The sequence below is a fragment of the Manacus candei genome, unplaced genomic scaffold, assembly GCF_025592945.1.
Source record: "Manacus candei isolate 608988 ecotype Guabito, Panama unplaced genomic scaffold, ASM2559294v1 h1tg000056l, whole genome shotgun sequence".
NCBI lineage: Eukaryota > Metazoa > Chordata > Aves > Passeriformes > Pipridae > Manacus > Manacus candei.
The window spans coordinates 7,129-24,269 of NW_026138104.1; the positions used below are offsets into that span (position 1 = coordinate 7,129).

Sequence of the window (17,141 nt, forward strand, 5' to 3'; positions counted from 1 at the left end):
AAAAGCAAAAGGCCAAGGAGGCCAGTGCTGCAGATGATGCAAAAGCAGATTGCTGCATGGAGGAACCCTGGAGCCCCAAGGTGGATTCTGTAGCCCTTGTCCTGCACACGGGAGAAAGCTGTTGGTGGGAGCATGGCAGTGGAGGAAGCATCATTCTGGGGGGAAACTTTGCTGTTAGTGCACATGTATTAGCATGTACATCTCAGCCTAGAGGTGTACACGGAGTACTTGTACATTCTGCATCACATAGTCTTGGTCAGACACACTTATTTTTGTACAACACTTTTCTTTTTTTTTTTTTTTTTTTTTTTTTTTTTTAATAACAGAGCTGGAACTTGGTCCACCTGCCTTTCCCATGGGAGCTGTAGCATGCAGCCTCCAGAGGGCCAGTGTCCGGCTCCCGCGTCCCTGGCTCTCGCCGGCCGTGAGGCGGGCGGAGGGTGCCGCGGGTGCGGGGCACGGCCGGGCGGGGCGAGGAGGCAATGGGATGGGAGGGCGCTGCCCGCGGGAGCGCGGAGCCGGGCCCCGGGGGCGGCCCGGGCAGGCGCGGCGGGGCGGGACGGGACGGGACGGGACGGGGCAGAGTCGGGAGCGGGGATCGGCCATGGGGAAGCTGCTGGTGGTGGCTCTTGTCGGGATAGCGGCAGCCCTGGTGGCGGAGCGGCTGCTGGCCTTTCGGTAGGAGCCGCCCTGCGGGGTTTCGGAGCGGCGGGTCGCGGTGCCGGCGGTGCGGGACGGGGGTGGCCCGCGGGTGGGGGGCGGCAGCCGGGTCCTGCCGCGGGGCTGAGGCGGGCGCGGGGCGGCGAGGGCTCCCCTCCGCCCTTCGAGCTGGCGGGCACCGCAGCTCCCGGGCTGGGGCTCGACTTCGGCGGACACCCGCACTTGCACAAGTGCAGTGGCAGCCAGAGGGGAAGGGTTCTTCGTTGTCATCACCATCGCTATCATCATCATTATCAAGGGAACCGTTTTTCCCCAGAGAAAAACTAGGCACTGCGATGCCTTTTTCATTCTCTTTCTTCAAAAACTAACTTCGGGAGCATTTGTGCAATGGAAATGCCCTTTGCAGTGGGAGGATGTGAAACTCTCCCTGGGAAGATGCTGGGAGCCAGGAGACCAAAGGGAGAGGGTGCCCTGGGGCAGGGGGCCAGTACCTCTGTTTTTACAGAGGCTGCAGTTAACCGGGGTATATCAAAACCCCATATCTGCGAATTTACCTCATCTCCCACCAACTGGCCAAACAGTAAGTGGAAATCAGTTTGTCAGAAACGTGTGTTACTTTCTACCAAAGCTGACCTCTGGATAACAATAGCCCCTGTGTACATGAGGTTTCCTCTGACGGAGCACAGGCTTTGGTGATCCTAAGACGTGACCTCGCTGTAGCTGAAATACCCAGCCATATCATGATCCTCATGCCATGGTGTTACAGCAGTTTCTGTCCTGAAAGCTACCAAACACATAACTGGTCATTTCAGGTCAGAAAAGTGGTGGTGAATTACTGTGTTAAAAGGCAACTACATCATTATAATTTTGCTCATGTCCACAAGGACTCCAAATGCTCGATTTCAAAGCAACAACACCCAGCTAATTGAATTTTGGGTAATTGTAGGTAATTACAGAAGGGGGGCTATACTGCCTGGACCCAGGTATGTCACATAGATGTGTTTTCATCTTGCGCTAAATCCACCTCAGGCATTAGTGATAACCACAGCGGTAGAAGAACCCTCCTGCCGTGGAGTCACACAAGCTGGGATGGCAGAGCTGGAAAACATTCCCTGGCTTTACTGGGGTGAGACATTTCGAAGGGCTGTAGAGAGCAACGGTCCCCACATCTCCTCCAAACTGAACAAACAAATGCAATATTGGAAATCTGGTAAAGAATAATCTCCTGATAAAAACAGGATCCCCACTGTCTCTGTAGCTCTCTATGGGTTTTCCCTGCGTGCTGTGTTTTCAGCAAACTCCAGCGTAGCAGAGGTCTTAGGATGATTGCTGAGTTTGGAAACACACAACTTCAGTTCACAAAGTACTCTAAAAGTCATTTAACACAATTAAGAGAAACTGTGGGTAATTAGCTCTTACTATGTGTCTCTGTTATCCATTCCCTACCTAGAAGGCAGAAATCCAGCAAAGAGTCTTTGCAGTTCCTTCTGAGTTTGGTATTTTGTGGCACATACAGCAGAAAACTGGTGAAGTTCTGTGTTACCAGCTGAAATGACACCAATGCCCCTATTGACATTTTAAACTGCTCATTCTCTGAAGAAAGTGCTGAGCTAATTTGTAAAATGTGAATGTGAATTATATAATTATAAAATGTGTGTTACTGTTTTCCTCAGAACAATGTGTATATGATATTGTTCATATGTATTTATATATTCACATACAATGTTATCATTTTGTAACACTGTACCCATAGGGCACTGAACTTGCATACTATGTTCAAAACAGCAGCCTACTTCCAGAAAGATGCTGACGGTTTTAAAAGAACTGGGAGCAAAACCAAAATAAGAAGTGATTTTCAATCCTGTCAAAAAAACCCCTCAAAACCAAAACCCAAAAATCCAGGGTTGGTAAGTCTAGAGATGAGGAAAACTGAAAGAGAGGTCTTTGAATATGCAACGGGTTCCTGCTGAAGGAAAGGCCTATCCTCTGTGTCCCATGAAGTGGAACAGTGGGCGTAGGACTGAAACTGGAAAGAGAAACAGTGGGACAAGGTGCCGTGCATTGCAGTTGCACCAAGTAGCAAAAGTTCCTTCTTTTTTTTGAAGTTGCATCCTCCATATATTGCAGGCCTCCTGTGTTCTTGGTACGGCCAGTTAGTTATCTAGGCCATCTGGCTGAGTGGCTCAGGCTGTGCGAGGTAGATAAACTGACACATTTTGGAAAAGCCTCTATATGTGCTGCAGCCTTGTGACTAGTGTCCTTTTGAATTACTCTCATTCCAGCCCATGAAGTGTTTCCCTGGGAATGCTGTCAGGATATCATCGTCCCTCTCTGGCTGCTAGCTGCGTTCCTGCTGTGCTTTTGGCTCAGGGTGGCTTGCAGCGGGCCTGGGAAAAGCTGATGAAAGCAGGGAAGAGAAAAACCCTAAGCAGGCAGCAGTGCAAACTTCAGGCAGGATTGCCTTGAGCCACCCTTGGGTGCTTGGTGGATTTGGCTGTGCCAAGTTGCCAGTGGGCAATGGGGGAGCTGATATTCCTCCCGTGCTGTTTATCAGCTGGGAGCCAGTGTAATTCTCTGTCAGTACTCCTGGGCTGGAGAGAGAGGGCTTGGGAGGGTTTAACTTGGTTCCTTTCCCTTACTGTCCTCTGCACTTTTTACCCTTTTTCATCTTTTCTTTTGGCCTTATGTTAACAACCTATGTGAATGATACAGCATTGAAGCCATTTGCAATTCATATTTTAAGTGATTAAAACCAGGCAGGACTGACATACCATACGACGCTCAGCTGTAGCACATACTTTTCATATCACTGACTGATACTGCCGTTTAGTTTATGTTTATGCCTAAAACTATAACATAAACATGGCAAGGTTTTGCTATGGGATCTTTGCGTTCAGAATTTCCTGTGGTTGGAGCAATAGCCTCAACACATGCATAGGATAGACATGCAAAGGAGTAACTATGTTAGGTTAAATGCTTTCTTCTGGGGGTAAAAAAAAAAAAGGAAGAAATATTCTAGTACTCTACCCTGACATTTTCATGTTGAAATACAATATATTTTCTTAGAGCACTGTGGACCAGCATGGTCAAACACAGCAATTCTGATAGTGAGGTGTCTTTCATAAGAATTTGCAAACAACTTGGAATGGAGGAAATTGAGAAATAGGAACTCGTGTAGGTACCTGTCTGTATCTGCTTGTTCAGTGAAGCATGAGCCAGAGACTGAGTTTCGTGGGTACTTGTGAATGAAATAAGCACTGCTGAAGAGTGATGCTTGGAGTGGTATCGGGAGGGAAGAAGAAGGGACAGGGTAATTGCTGAAAATTGTACTACCAAGTCCTGCTTGTTGTAAGGAAATGAGTACTCTTGCCTCGCAACAGTGCTATCACTACCTTTGAATGTGGAGTAAGAAATGAGGAAGGTGCAACTGCTGGTGGCATGATCAGCAAATAGGGTTGGAGTAGAAGGTCGTCCCCTCCTCATCTGAAATGCTGGTCCTAACTGTGGGATACTACTATAGTTAAGTGACTGAAACCTGAAGAAAATTTGGCTGTCTTATTTTATTGTCTGAGCTGGGGTGGGCCATGAAAGCTTGTTCCTGACGCTCATGAACAAAATCAGGTTTCCGAAGTTACTCAGTGTGGAACAACCACTTAATCCCTGGACATACGTAACTACCACAGAGATTTGGAGCATTTGCTGCTGCAGTTCTGGGGTTTGTCTATTCAGTATCTTATGGCTGATTTGTCGCTGCAATGGAGCAGACAATAAAACTAAAAACTAGGAATGTTACCTGTTTTAAAACTGGCTGTGTGCTGTTAACCCCGCTCTTTTCTCTTGCAGGAACAGACTCAATGCTTCACGGGAAGTAGCCCCAGTAACACTCCCGAACTGCCGGCTCATTAAAGGAATCGGTATGTGCTTAAAATAACCGAGTGCCTTGCTTTTGTCCAGCCTTATTTTGTAACTGCTTCTTAAAGTCAGCTTCCAAGCCTGATCCCAAAAAACAAAGTTCTCATTTGACTTTCATTTGTTACTCGGACTTGGAGGTAGGGAGAAACTGCAGGAAGAAAATTGTGCTGAAAAACTAGTTTGATATAATGCTTTTTGCCTTCGGTATTTAAAGTTTCTGTTCCTTTTCTTGAAATTGAGTACCTTGCAAACACTTCTCCGTTGCTGAGCCACTTAGGAAATGATCTGGCTTTTAGATGAGGGCATGTTGGCTCTTCAGGCAGGTACCTACAGGTGTCTGTCAGACGGTAGTGACATCTTGAAGACAGAACATGCTGCAAGGGTGCAAGCTTTTGGAGAAGACCACAGGCATATGGTGAAGGAGCAGCTGCTAAATGCCAGCCAGGATTGCCCGCCTTAGTGCTGCATTTTGTGGAGATTTAGGAGCTGGCTGGTACCGCGTGGTGCCAATGGCAGGCAGGAGCCCAGCGTGGTTGTGCAATGCAGCTGTGTGGTTTCAAAGAGCAAGGGGTTATGTTTGCTAACAAAGTGGCCAAAATGTTGACTTTGTACTTTGGATCATGTGTTTAGCACACACCAGTGTTTCTGTCTTGTTTTTTTTTTCTCTCTGATTAGGATAACCAGTGTATAAAATGGATAGCTTTGAAATTGATTGCTTTTTTGTGTCTCCCTTTCCCCAAATAATAATTTTAAGCTTAATGGCTGGGGATTTTCCCCTCCTTAGTATTTTCAGAAATGTCTTAAATTCTTTTGAAATTTGCCTGGATTTTGCATATGTAAAAACATCATTGGATGAGCTTTAACAGCCTTGCCTTTGAGCTTGCTGAGTCAGTGAGTTGATTTCATAAATCTTGCTTCTTCCTTGTGTCAGGATTCAAGCATCTTTGTAAAGTCAAATTACTGCCACGAATGAGTATATGCTGAGTTCATTTGCCTGAGGTTATGTACAGAATTGCATTTGAAAGAAATTCCAGGTCTTCTAGATTGAGCTGTAATTTACTCATACAAGATTCTGAATAATGCTTTTTTGATGGTGATTAATATAATTCTTTTAAGCATTTCACTGTTGCAATCTTTTTAAGACTTTTTTGCAACATGATTATTGTGTTGAGGAAAGGATAAAGCTGGAAATGAAAAATAAAGTTGTATTTCATTTCCTAACAGCATTTAGTTTTCGGTGCCTGACATTTACGTGGAGATTAGGTGAATTCTGAGAACCCATCTCTGCTTGGAGGTTGCAGTGGATCAATTTACAGAGCTTCATTTCTGCTTCTTGCTGTGCTCCTCTAAGACTGTCCCTGCACACTGAGCTCTGCGCCTTGTCTTGCCTTTGCTCTGTTGTTTACAGCTCTTTAGAAAAATTAATATGCCAAAAATTAATTCATCATGTCCAATGTGGCAGAAAGAGAAATAACAAAGGATTTGTGCAAACTTAAAAGTTAGCATGTTCACTTAAATATCTTCCAAAACTCGTTTGCTATGACTAGGGAGGTTATATTATTCAGGGAGATCAAGGATCCCTAAACCTAGTTGCTGCATAGGTAGCACTATTCAGACCAGAGGGTTTGCTGTACTCAGATCTGTAAGATTGCTCCTGTGGGTGCCTTTGTGTAAGAATGCCTTTCTCCACGGACCTCTTGGCCTCCTGGGCCTTTTTCCATTAAAGTGCTATGATAAAGTTGAATAAACATTATGTCTTTATTTTAATGTTTAAAACAGTCCTTCTGAACTCCTAAGTGAGACATAGGTCCCAGGGCTGGATCAGCTATGAGCAAAATTGTCTTAAACTATCCCCTTTTCTTTCTGCAATTTCATCTTTTCTGTATCTCTATTTTTAAGACTTTGATCTATTCTGCTTTTCAAATACTGTGCTATGCAAGCACAAATGCAAACATTGAACAAGCCAATAAAAAATTGCAAAAAAACTTCATTCACCAATACTTAGGAAAGGCTATATTTCTAGAATAAACAGTAGCTTCTGATTTTTATTGGTGCCTAATCATGTTACTGGTTTATAATAAAGTAACCATATCTCCTGTTCTAATTCCTAAAGTTCAAGAAGCTACAGAAGAAGTTGCCAGAAATACTTTCATCCTGGAACAATTCCTGGGATATAGGCAAAATAGCCTCGTGCTTTTGGACATGAAATCCAGATGGGGTTTTTATTGTTAGATACACCTGCAGAATACATCAATCTAAGATAAAATAAAGAACAACATTTCTAGAGTAGGCAGTAATTTTTCTCAATATTTGTTAATTTTTTTAAAATGCTGCCTGTTTAGATAATCGAATGGACAAGCTGGGCTCAGTGATACAAATAAGCAATATCCTGCAGGTAACTGATACCTAATAAAGCAGTTCCTATTTCTCTCATGCCATATAACACCTGCAACAGCCCTCCCAAAATGGGGCCCACAGGAGAGCCCTTGAGCTTCCCTGCGGCCGGCTGTGTCCCCATCCCCTCCTCACTGTCTCCCTGGTGCTGGCTCAGCAGGGTTGCGCTGAATCAGCATTTCACTGCTCTTCTGATGGCACTCAGTTGCTTCCACACATACCAGGACCTGGCCATGAAGTGCCTGAAAAGTGCTTTGCTGGGCACTTTCTTCCCAAGCAATTGGGTGTGGGGCTCTGAGCACTCTCCTTCCACTGGAAACTTGTAGTTTTTAATTATCTGCTCCCAATTAGCCTGCTCATCTTTCTGCTTGGCAGCCTCACTGATTCAGTAGCGATAAATGATTTTATCTCTGTTTATTCACTCACCAGTGTGTGCTGCCAGCAAAAGCAGTCTGTCTAGCTCATGTCACCATGGCAATTGAGCCTCTCAGCATTTATTTGTGCTTTTATCCTCCCAGCAATCCCAGGAAGTGGAGAATCGCCACTAACCCCATTTTATAAATTAACCCAGACGTGGAAAGACTAAGGCAAAGAAAAGGAGTTGCTGGTTTAAATGAGAGTGTAAGCTGAGATAAAAAAAAAAGCCCCAATTCAAAACTTTAATTGGAAAATACAGGCTCTAAATCATAGAATCGTAGAATCAGACGGGTTGGAAAAGACCTCCAAGATCATCAAGTCCAACCCTTGATCCGCTACCGCCATGGTTACTAGACCATGGCACTAAGTGCCACATCCAGTCTCTTCTTAAAAACCTCCAGGGATGGAGAATCCTCCACTTCCCTGGGCTGCCCATCACCCTGTCTGTAAAGAATTTCTTCCTAATATCTAACCTAAACCTCCCTTGGCAGAGGACACTGTGTCTCTGGACACACCAGTGCAGATGTTTGCTTCCTGCCTGAGCCCAGTGAAAACTCAGACAAAAACCCAGGGGTGGGATAACAGGCTGTCTCTCCCCAGAATGAATCTTCAGACCTTTTGCTCTTCAGAAGGCAGGGATGCTCTGCTTGTTGGAGTCATGGAGTGGAGCAGGGGTTTTCTGAGGCTGAGAAGGTGCTGACCCTGGCCCTCAGTGAGAAGTTGTGCCACTGTATCTTCCCAGGTCTGAGCTGGGGAGAAACTTTCCTGGATGGATGAACTGGGGGTTCTGGTTCCTCTCCACTAAAGGGCTTTTGTTTTATCTTCTTTCCTACCAGGGAAAAATATTACAGGATATACAGGAATTGGTAATATTGGAAATGATTACCTGCAGTGAAAAGTGTGGTCTAACTATTAAAGCCCTTAGCTGTTATGGATATAGTAGGTTCTCTGACACTTGAGAGCTTTAACTAAATATTTAGCAATCCATCTTCGTGAAGTGTCCTAGCTCAACCAGGAGAATTAGCGTGCACAATTCTCAGAGCTGCCTTATGCAAGCCTGAGGCCCGAGTCATGGGGATGGTCCTGCCCTGGAAATCTCGTTGCCCACACTAATTGCTGCAGAACATCGTCGTCAGAACCTGGTGATTCATCTCACACTGTCTGGGGGCACATGGAGCTGGGTGAGAGGCTGTCTGGCCACTGCAGGGGCACCCCTAAGCCCCCAAAACGAAGTGAGCTGCAGTACTATTTCCTAACCTGACATGCTGTCTTCTGCTACCAATTTTAACGCAGAATGATCTTTTCCTCTGAACTTCATTGCGTGCTCAGTCATACCAGAAAGGGGCATTCATGAGAGCTGGAATTGTACTAAAGAGGATTTTTTTTCAATGGGAAATATCTAATGTCACCTGAAAAATCCTGTTTATCTCTGTTTTCAGAAGCTGGTTCCGAAGACATCGACATACTTCCCAATGGACTAGCTTTCATCAGCTCTGTAAGTGCCCATGGCACCTTCCCATGCAGGGGCCTGCTTTCTTCCTTACCTGCAGAAGCCATAGGTGAAAAAATCAGGAGGGAGAATTTTTTTCTACAAGGCTGGCTGGCTCCCTAAGAACAGCCCAGTCTTGTGTTGGCTTAGCAGTCATTCCCTTCTGCTTGAGCAAGTGCACTTCTTGACACAGAGGTGGTGTTGGTGGCTCTGAAGCATGTATATTGCACTGACTTATCTGCCCACGTAACCTTGACTTTCTTTCATGCTACTTCATTGAAATGTTGAAATGTCAATCCTCTCCCATGTTAAGATGTCTGAATTTCAAAATTAAAAAAAAAATCAGATTTTGTTTGTTGATTATGTTGTTCCTGATCTTTTTTTTTAGCCTTTAGGACATAGGTTTTCCAGCTTTCTTTTCCAATCAGGATGGCAGGTGATCATTTTCTAAAACAAAAGCTGATGTTTTCATCTACGTGTTCCAGGGACACCCAGGGAATGATAATGTTGCAAAATGCATACCAGAAATCACGATCTGTTGCGCTGCTGCTGTTCCTCATGGCTTTACCATGTTGTAGTGTTGCCTGGTTCCCCCCAGTGTCAGTTTGTAAAGGGGTTTGGCACACAGAGTGTGGCTGCAGTGGGGCTGTGGTGCCTTGGGCGTGGCTCCTTGCACCCTGCATACAGTTTGCTCCCTTTGCACTGTGACTGAGGGCTGGAGAGAGAGAGCAGGGCCAGTCCCTCCACCTCCATTGTGGCTCAGCAGGCTGAAGCAGGGGGACATCCTGATGTATTCTTGCAAGTCAGAGCAAGACTCCAGCATTTTCAGCTCTGTGATGCTCCTGTTTACTTTTTATGCAGGAATAATTTTCTTATGTTTTGATTCTATAGGGCTTGAAATATCCAGGATTAAAGAGCTTTGCTCCAGACAAGCCAGGTGAAATATTTTTGATGGATTTGAATGAAGACTCTCCCAGGGCAGTGGAACTGAGAATCAGCCGAGGGTTTGATGTGTCATCATTTAACCCTCATGGAATCAGCACCTATGTAGACAGAGGTAAACAGCTTGAGGTGGTGGCAAATATTGTCCTAAAGAGCACAAACAGAAATCCCTTTGCAGCACCCATAATAGCTTGCTCTTGCAAGGAGACAAAAGGGTTTTGGGGGTTTTTGTCTTTGTTGGGCTATTTTCTAAATGTCATCTATCAAAGGAAACAACCTTGCACATGACCTCAGTCTGTCTAAAACAGAAAGATGTCCTGTATATTAAAAGGAAAGGAAACATGAAAAAGTTTGAGTTGAAAACCACAGAAAATTTATTTTGCCAGTTTACACTTGTCTCACACTGGGTTCAGGTATTTTGAGGAGATACATCCTTCACCAACTGGTAGTGCCCAGAGTGGAAACTTTTGTGGCAAAACGATAAATTATCAAGTCTCTGTAAATTACCAAAACCTCTGTTACTCTTTGGCCAAGCCAGGTTCTCCTCTCCAAGATATGTTCTCCTGTGTCAGGTTCTGACTACCAATAAAGTATCTTTTTGCCTGTCCTTTCACTGGGGATTTTAGCAGGGCAAATAGAAGTCTGCAGATACTAAGAGAACCATTGCTGCACCTTGACCTGTGTCTCCATACAAGTCACCCTTTAAGGGAAGGTGTTGGAGAAATCAGTGGTGGCTAATTCAGGGTCTTACCAGAAGGGCTGGGCAGAAGGGCTACAGCCTTACACAGGATACAGGAGCTCCTTCTGCTTTCTCAGAGGATGTAATAAACAAACCAAAGAGCCCAAACTGGCTCTTTGAGATTCTTCTTCCAGTTGACTGGGACTGTTTCACAGATTGCAAACCCCATTGGCTTAGGCACAAGGATGAGGTTGTGATTTCTTTCTTCCTTGATAGAAATAGCAAACATGTAGTTTACCCAGCAGGTCCCTCAGTGAGGCTGGGAGAAATGTAGCTGGAGATCTGGACCTTGTTGCAGATGCATCCTGCAGTACATGGATACTTGTCCCTCTGCCTCTGAAGAGCCCTGACACAAATGCACCAAACTTGGCATGTGCTCTGTACTAGAGGCTGCATCAGCACTGGGGGTGCTCAGCCATGAAAGCTGCTGCAGAGAATTCAACTGTTTCCATTTCTTTTTTTAAGATGACACCGTGTACCTCTTTGTTGTGAACCATCCCCATCAGAAGAGCACAGTAGAATTGTTTAAATTTGTAGAAGATGACAATTCTCTTTTACACCTGAAAACCATTCAACATGATCTTCTGGCAAGGTATGGGACCCACATACCATCTTCCTCTAGAACAGGCTGCTTTGAATGAAATCCAATGTAGGATGATTTTTGGTTTTAAGGTATTATTAATATGTGATATTTCCCCTTTAACCAGCATCCCTGTTTCTCTTATTGATTACTTCTTATCTATGTAATCAAAAGCAATGTTTCTCCAATCTCTTCTGTAAATTAGATTTTTAATAGTTGTCCCACTCAACTAGTCTTAAGCACTGCTGTGATTGATGGCAGTGAATTAGCTTAGCATCCATTTCTCCTTTCATGTAGCCCACTCTTAGGTCATTGCAGATATGAATCTCCGATGTTTTATTATTCTGAATTTGCTATGCTACACTGTAAAAATAAACATAGATTTAGCTTTGTCTTTTTTTCTTTTTTTTTCAATACAAAATTTTCTTGGTCTGTCCTACTGCAAAATGATTGTAAGATAAACAGAACCAGACTGATAAAGTTGTCACAGCATCTGCCTGTTCTCGGTTTTTCACTTGAGCGTAATGAAAAGAGAGAAGAATTTCCAAGGGCTTATGGACAGGCAGCTAGATTTCTAGCTGATGCCGTATAGTCCTGTTCAGGTCTCAGCACTGCACAGTCCTGGCTCACGCAAAAAAACAAACAAAAAAAGGAGTTAAAAGGATCTAAATAGCTCAGTGTCTATCTGCAGTACCATCTCTAATTGCAGCACCCTTATGTTTGTGGGATGACCATGTCCTGCCTGGATTCTGGGCAGTCCTAAAATGTTTCTTCATACGTCTTATTTCATTATTTTATTTAACTTTCTCCATTTCTTTTTTTTTTTTTTTTTTTTTAGTGTGAATGATATAGTAGCCATGGGGCCAGATAGTTTCTATGCTACCAATGACCACTACTTCACCGACTTCATCTTGATATTCTTAGAGGTGTTCTTGGGTTTAACTTGGTCAAATGTTGTTTACTACAGTCCAAAAGAAGTTAAGGAAGTGGCAACTGGCTTTTGTTCAGCCAATGGAATTAACATTTCACCTGATAGAAAGTAAGTTTCTCCTTACCTTAGATTTTGTTTGATCACACAGAAGAATCCAGAGATCCTGATTTGTACATATGGTACCTCCGTGGTCAGGTGTCTAAGCTGGTTCATATAGGGCAAGGTGCTGCCTGTGCAGTGTAAGTAGTACAGAGCGATTGCAGCACGGGGTTGTGTGTGTTGGTGTTCAGCAGCAATGTTTGCTCCTTTGCATCGTAGTTCATGGGCAGTAAGATCAAAGGTTGCTGCATTTAAAGCAGCCGATACAGGAGTTTGTCTGTATTGCTTGCAGGGATTAACAGGGCAGAGTTTCTGCAAGCGGGGAACGTTCTACCGTCCTAAAGTCTGTGTGCCCGAATCAACCAGTCCTGTGGTGTGGACAGGTGATCTTAAATTAAAAAAAAAAAAAAGGCATAACTGGGGATTTCTAGTTCCAAGGTCTGTTTTGGTGTTGCAATAGAAGAACTGGCACAGTGTGAAGATACATTAGGATCTCAGCAGGTTGGCTTCATTTCAGTGCCCTTTGGCCTGCTTGCAATGTCTGTTGCTGTGTGAGAACTGTGGGCTGGCATTCCTCATAGGAAGAGCTGGGCTTGCATGGAAGGAACTGTCTGGTTTTCGTGTCTTCTTACTCATATACATTGCTGAGAAGTGCTTTGCTTTCTTTTGAAGGTACATCTATGTTGCAGATGTATTTGATCATAGTGTTCATGTTATGGAAAAACACACTAACTGGAATTTAACTCACGTGAAGGTAAGGTGCTGCTGTTCTATAAAAAAGAGACAAATGTCAATTTTGGACAGAATAGTCCCCATGAATGCTTGAGATATCAACATGATTGTGTGTAAAGTTCTGGTCTGGGTGGCTCCTGCTGTGGGGTTGCAGAGGTGCTGTGTGCCCTATTACAGAGCTTCAGGTCTTCCACCCTCCCTCCAGCAACCAGAGAGGAATCCTTGGGCGTGCTGTTGAGCCACAGTGGAAGTCTGCCTCAGGCAGTGTGGGTCAGAGCACAAAGAACTGAAGGAATCAGCAAACACATAGGTGTGAATGAGCTGATAGGGGAAGCTCAGAGCAGCAAGCAGATTTCTCATGGTGTAGAGGTGGGGATGATGCATACCAGGGGAAAAGAAAAACAATCCTGGGGGAGAAAATATTTCTTAAAAAAAATAAATCTAAGATGTCAGATGAGAGTCTTGGACAAGTCTGTTCATTATGTTGTAGTTTACTTCCAGGACTTATGATAGCTTTAACTTCTTGTTTTTGCTTTCTGTTGGATAGACACTACAGCTGGACACTCTGGTCGATAACTTGTCTATTGAACCTCACACTGGAGACATCTGGACAGGATGTCATCCCAATGGGATGAAGCTGTTCTACTATGATCCTGAAAATCCTCCTGCCTCTGAGGTGCTTCTTGAGAGACATCACTGGTCTCTTGGCTGTATCTGTGCCCAGAAGTTGTTTTGTTCAAATCACCCTGGTATAACGTAACTGCAATACATAGAGAAGGGCCTGGTCAGCCTTTGTGAAAGCAAAGACCAAGCTGGCTTCTGCTTTCAAGTGGAAGCCCAAACAGCATATACTCACTAACAAACACCTGTTCAGATCCTCGGGTGACAACTGAACACTTTCTACCCAGTAGCTCAGTCACTTTGGACTCCTTAGGCTGCTTTCTGTGCAGCTGTGGCCACACCCAGATTCTGATGAACTGCATTGATTACCAAGCCAGCACATCTTTGCCAAACTAAACATGATTGATGAGTGCAAAGCATGACCAGAAACGTTTGCACAGTAATGATTAATCAAGGCAAGTGTGATTCATCAGTAGGTGACACTGTAATTCTTCTTTCCTTCTGAAATTAATGAGGTACTGGCCTCAGGGTAATAGTGGCCACAAGTGCAGCTGGCTGGTTGGTGTCCATTTGATTTCAGCCTTGTCTGAAGCGCCCTGTAAGACACTTCTCAAAATTACCATGTTCAATAGCAGTAGACTTATGGTACCAGGCATTTGTTTATTCTGTCTGGAAAAAGCATGAAAATAAGAAGATATTAACTAACTCTTCAGCAGGAAAAAACTGCGCACATTCCTTGGAGTGGGGATGACTGCCTTCCTTACAGACATGGGGTCTCTGTCGCACAACCACTTAAAACCCCCCCCAAACTCAGTCTTCATGGACTGTGCTTCCCCGAAGGCCCTATCACAGGGATCACATGGTTGTAATTATCAGCAGCTGATCACCCTAATTAGTTTGTTTAAGTTAACATGCTGATGTTCCCTCCATACATGGACCATTTCCACCTGCGGCCATTTCAGTAGATGTGTCCTCCCCCTCTGGCAGGTTCTGCGCATCCAGAACATCCTCTCAGAGGAGCCTGTGGTGACACGTGTCTACGCTGACAACGGCTCTGTGCTGCAGGGGAGCTCAGTGGCAGCCATCTACGAGGGAAAACTGCTCATTGGCACAGTCTACCACAGAGCTCTCTACTGTGAGCTATAGCTCGTCATGGGTAAGATCTGCTGCAGCGGAAAGGATTTAATTCCTTGGGAACTCAGTTTCTGCTAGATTTGCTAACAACAAGACTGTTCCAATAAAGGTTAACTGCAGTAATAGACATGTATTTTAGCCTTCCTCTCCAAAATGAGACTTCTACGCAATAGTGAAGGAAATGTAATTGAAGGTGAGAAATTAGGTTATTTGTGTAATGGGGAGGACCCCATATCAGTAACAAAGGGTTACCTTGAAGTTCAGTTTCAGATTGCAAATGACTAAACTGTCAGACATTGAACTCATCTCTGCTGGCTGGATTTTTTTTTTCCCATGAGAAAACTGATTTTGTAAATAAGAATTGCTGACTACCAGTGTGGTGTGTGTTTGTGACTGACCCCTGGGCCTTCCCAGGGACTGTGTGAGATTCTTCTGAATCTGCCTATTGGCTTTCCCTAATGCTTCCAGAATAACTGGAAGGTGAATAAATGTTATTTCAGTTTTATCCACTTCCCCTTCCCCCTTCAAGCCATTTCCTAACATTACTTCAGGTTCCTAATTTTTTCTTAATTCTATTGAGAAAAGAGTGGGGTATCACTTCAGAGTGGTTTCTTACTGAGTCTTCCAAAGGGAGTTTGAAAAAGCTTTTTTTACTCTTAAGAGTGGGAAACGTCTTGAGCACCTTCATTGAGAAGTGCATTAGCAATTACTGTTGTCTGTCACAGAAAAGGGAGCATTTCTGGACACTTTGCCACAGTGACTACCCCCAAGCCTTGGTCACACATGTTGTGTGTTTATCTTCAGTCGGTCTGGAGCTGATTCCCACTGTGCTACTGTGCAGCAGGCACCCCTTCCCGTTTATCTAGCATCAGTTACTGATAACGTCTCACACTGCTAAACAGCCTATCCAGGTTTCCATCAGCTGGTGGTTTTGCAATAGTGTTAGTAGTCACTTTCAGTGAACTGAACAGAATGTCCTTTGAAGCTGGAAATCACTTTGGTGCTCTCCAGCACAGCAAGATGCCAAAACCCCCTGTTTTGGCCACCACTTGGTTTCCTGCTCATGGAGTGAGCTCTTCTTGCATTAGTGTAGATATCCTTACCCACAGAGCAGCTCCTGCTGCTCTTTTTGTCCTTCCAAGTTCCCAGCTGTGATCAGCCCTCCAGTTTTGTGAGAGATGCTGACATCCAGCTAAAGGTTCTGTGTTACCTGTGGTGGCTCTCCTGCAGGGGTTGCTGCTGTGCTTCCTGCACATGCCTGCACTGGCCCTTCTCAGCATCTTGGCAGCCCCTCCAAATGCTTCCACCAGACAGACCTCCCCAGGGCTGCCAGCCCCTCTGTATCCTTCAGCTGATGCAGTAGCTTTTCCTCACTGCAGTCCTTCCCCCATTGTATGGAGAGAAAAAAGACAGGCTGCTCCTGAAGGGCGAGCCTGGGAGGAGAGAGAGCCAGTCCCTGGGGTGCCAATTGCTATGCTAGCTTTGCTGTCCCCTCCTGCAGTCTGCTCCACCACCAGCCACAGCCCCTCCAGTCTGGAGAGTACATGGAAAGTCCAGTACTTTGAAAACACAGGAGTACTTGTGCCTACAAGATAGAGAAAATAACCCACTCTGTAGTGGCTCAAACACTGAGGCAGGAGGCAGAGTATGTGCAAACCCTCCTCTGTCTGGATTTTCCCATTCTGGCTGAGAGGAGGCAGTACTGCAGGCTGAGGTTTGGGTGAGCAGTGGCCCTGAAGAACAAATGTGTGTACTGACACCTCTTGGCTCCTGTGCTTTTCCTTTCTAACAAGCTTTCATCCACTGGTAGGAAAAGATCTGCTGCTCCTTCCCTGACGGAAAGGGACAGCTCTAACCAGAGCAAGGAGTCCGTGCCAGGGCTCGTGGCTGAGGCAGTGTTGCTGTACAGGAGGGACGATGTCATCCCCCTTCCTGTGCACAGCTGTGGGTCTTGCCACATCACCCATCTCCTGCCCCCAAAAAGCATCTGCTGCACCCTGTGCTGCCCCAAGCCTGCTGGAACAGACCCTGCTTGGTGTAAGGCAAGTCCCTGGGCACAAAGAAGTTCTGTGAGGTTGAAGAACTGAGCATGTTTGGCTCAGTCACTGCCATGGCAGAAAGCTCTTTCACATGCATGTACCAGTACAAATGGCACATGCTGCGGGGGTTACCGATGGCCAGAAGGGGAGACTTGAGCATTAGTTAACCGCGTGGCTAATTGACTTGTCTCTTGGTGGCAGCCCTGCATTAGCAGGTCTGTGCACAAACTGCGTTCACAGCTCCTCTCCAAAATGCTCACAGTTGATCTGCAGACTTGAGGGCTGCCCAGGCTTCACTGCTCACAAAGGCTTTGGTGACAAGGACTCAACCATTTGGATCACAGTTTTGAATCTCGCTGACCATGGCGTGCAGCCCTTCCACAGAGCAGAGTTGGCCTTGAATGAGGGCTGCTTTTGTCTCATCCCTTCCTTGTACTTGCCTTTGGCATTAC

At 45.1% G+C, this 17,141-nt stretch overlaps 1 protein-coding gene across 1 annotated transcript; it reads left to right on the forward strand.

The window, feature by feature from the left end:
* Positions 1 to 535: 535 nt before the first annotated feature.
* On the forward strand, positions 536 to 15,024 carry LOC127477765 (serum paraoxonase/arylesterase 2). Its single transcript, XM_051802624.1, has 9 exons — positions 536 to 678; positions 4,504 to 4,574; positions 8,823 to 8,878; positions 9,764 to 9,929; positions 11,019 to 11,145; positions 11,972 to 12,172; positions 12,836 to 12,917; positions 13,443 to 13,571; positions 14,504 to 15,024. Exons 1-9 carry the CDS (start codon positions 605 to 607, stop codon positions 14,660 to 14,662), a joined length of 1,065 nt encoding a protein of 354 aa, XP_051658584.1. The 5' UTR covers positions 536 to 604; the 3' UTR covers positions 14,663 to 15,024.
* The last annotated feature ends 2,117 nt before the right edge of the window (positions 15,025 to 17,141 follow it).

Excerpts from the sequence above, each read along its gene's own strand:
- LOC127477765 (XM_051802624.1), top strand. The coding sequence starts at position 605 with ATGGGGAAGCTGCTGGTGGTGGCTCTTGTCGGGATAGCGGCAGCCCTG. Across the intron at positions 11,146-11,971 it reads CAACATGATCTTCTGGCAAG|TGTGAATGATATAGTAGCCA; the intron begins GTATGGGACCCA and ends TTTTTTTTTTAG. Across the intron at positions 12,173-12,835 it reads AACATTTCACCTGATAGAAA|GTACATCTATGTTGCAGATG; the intron begins GTAAGTTTCTCC and ends TTTCTTTTGAAG.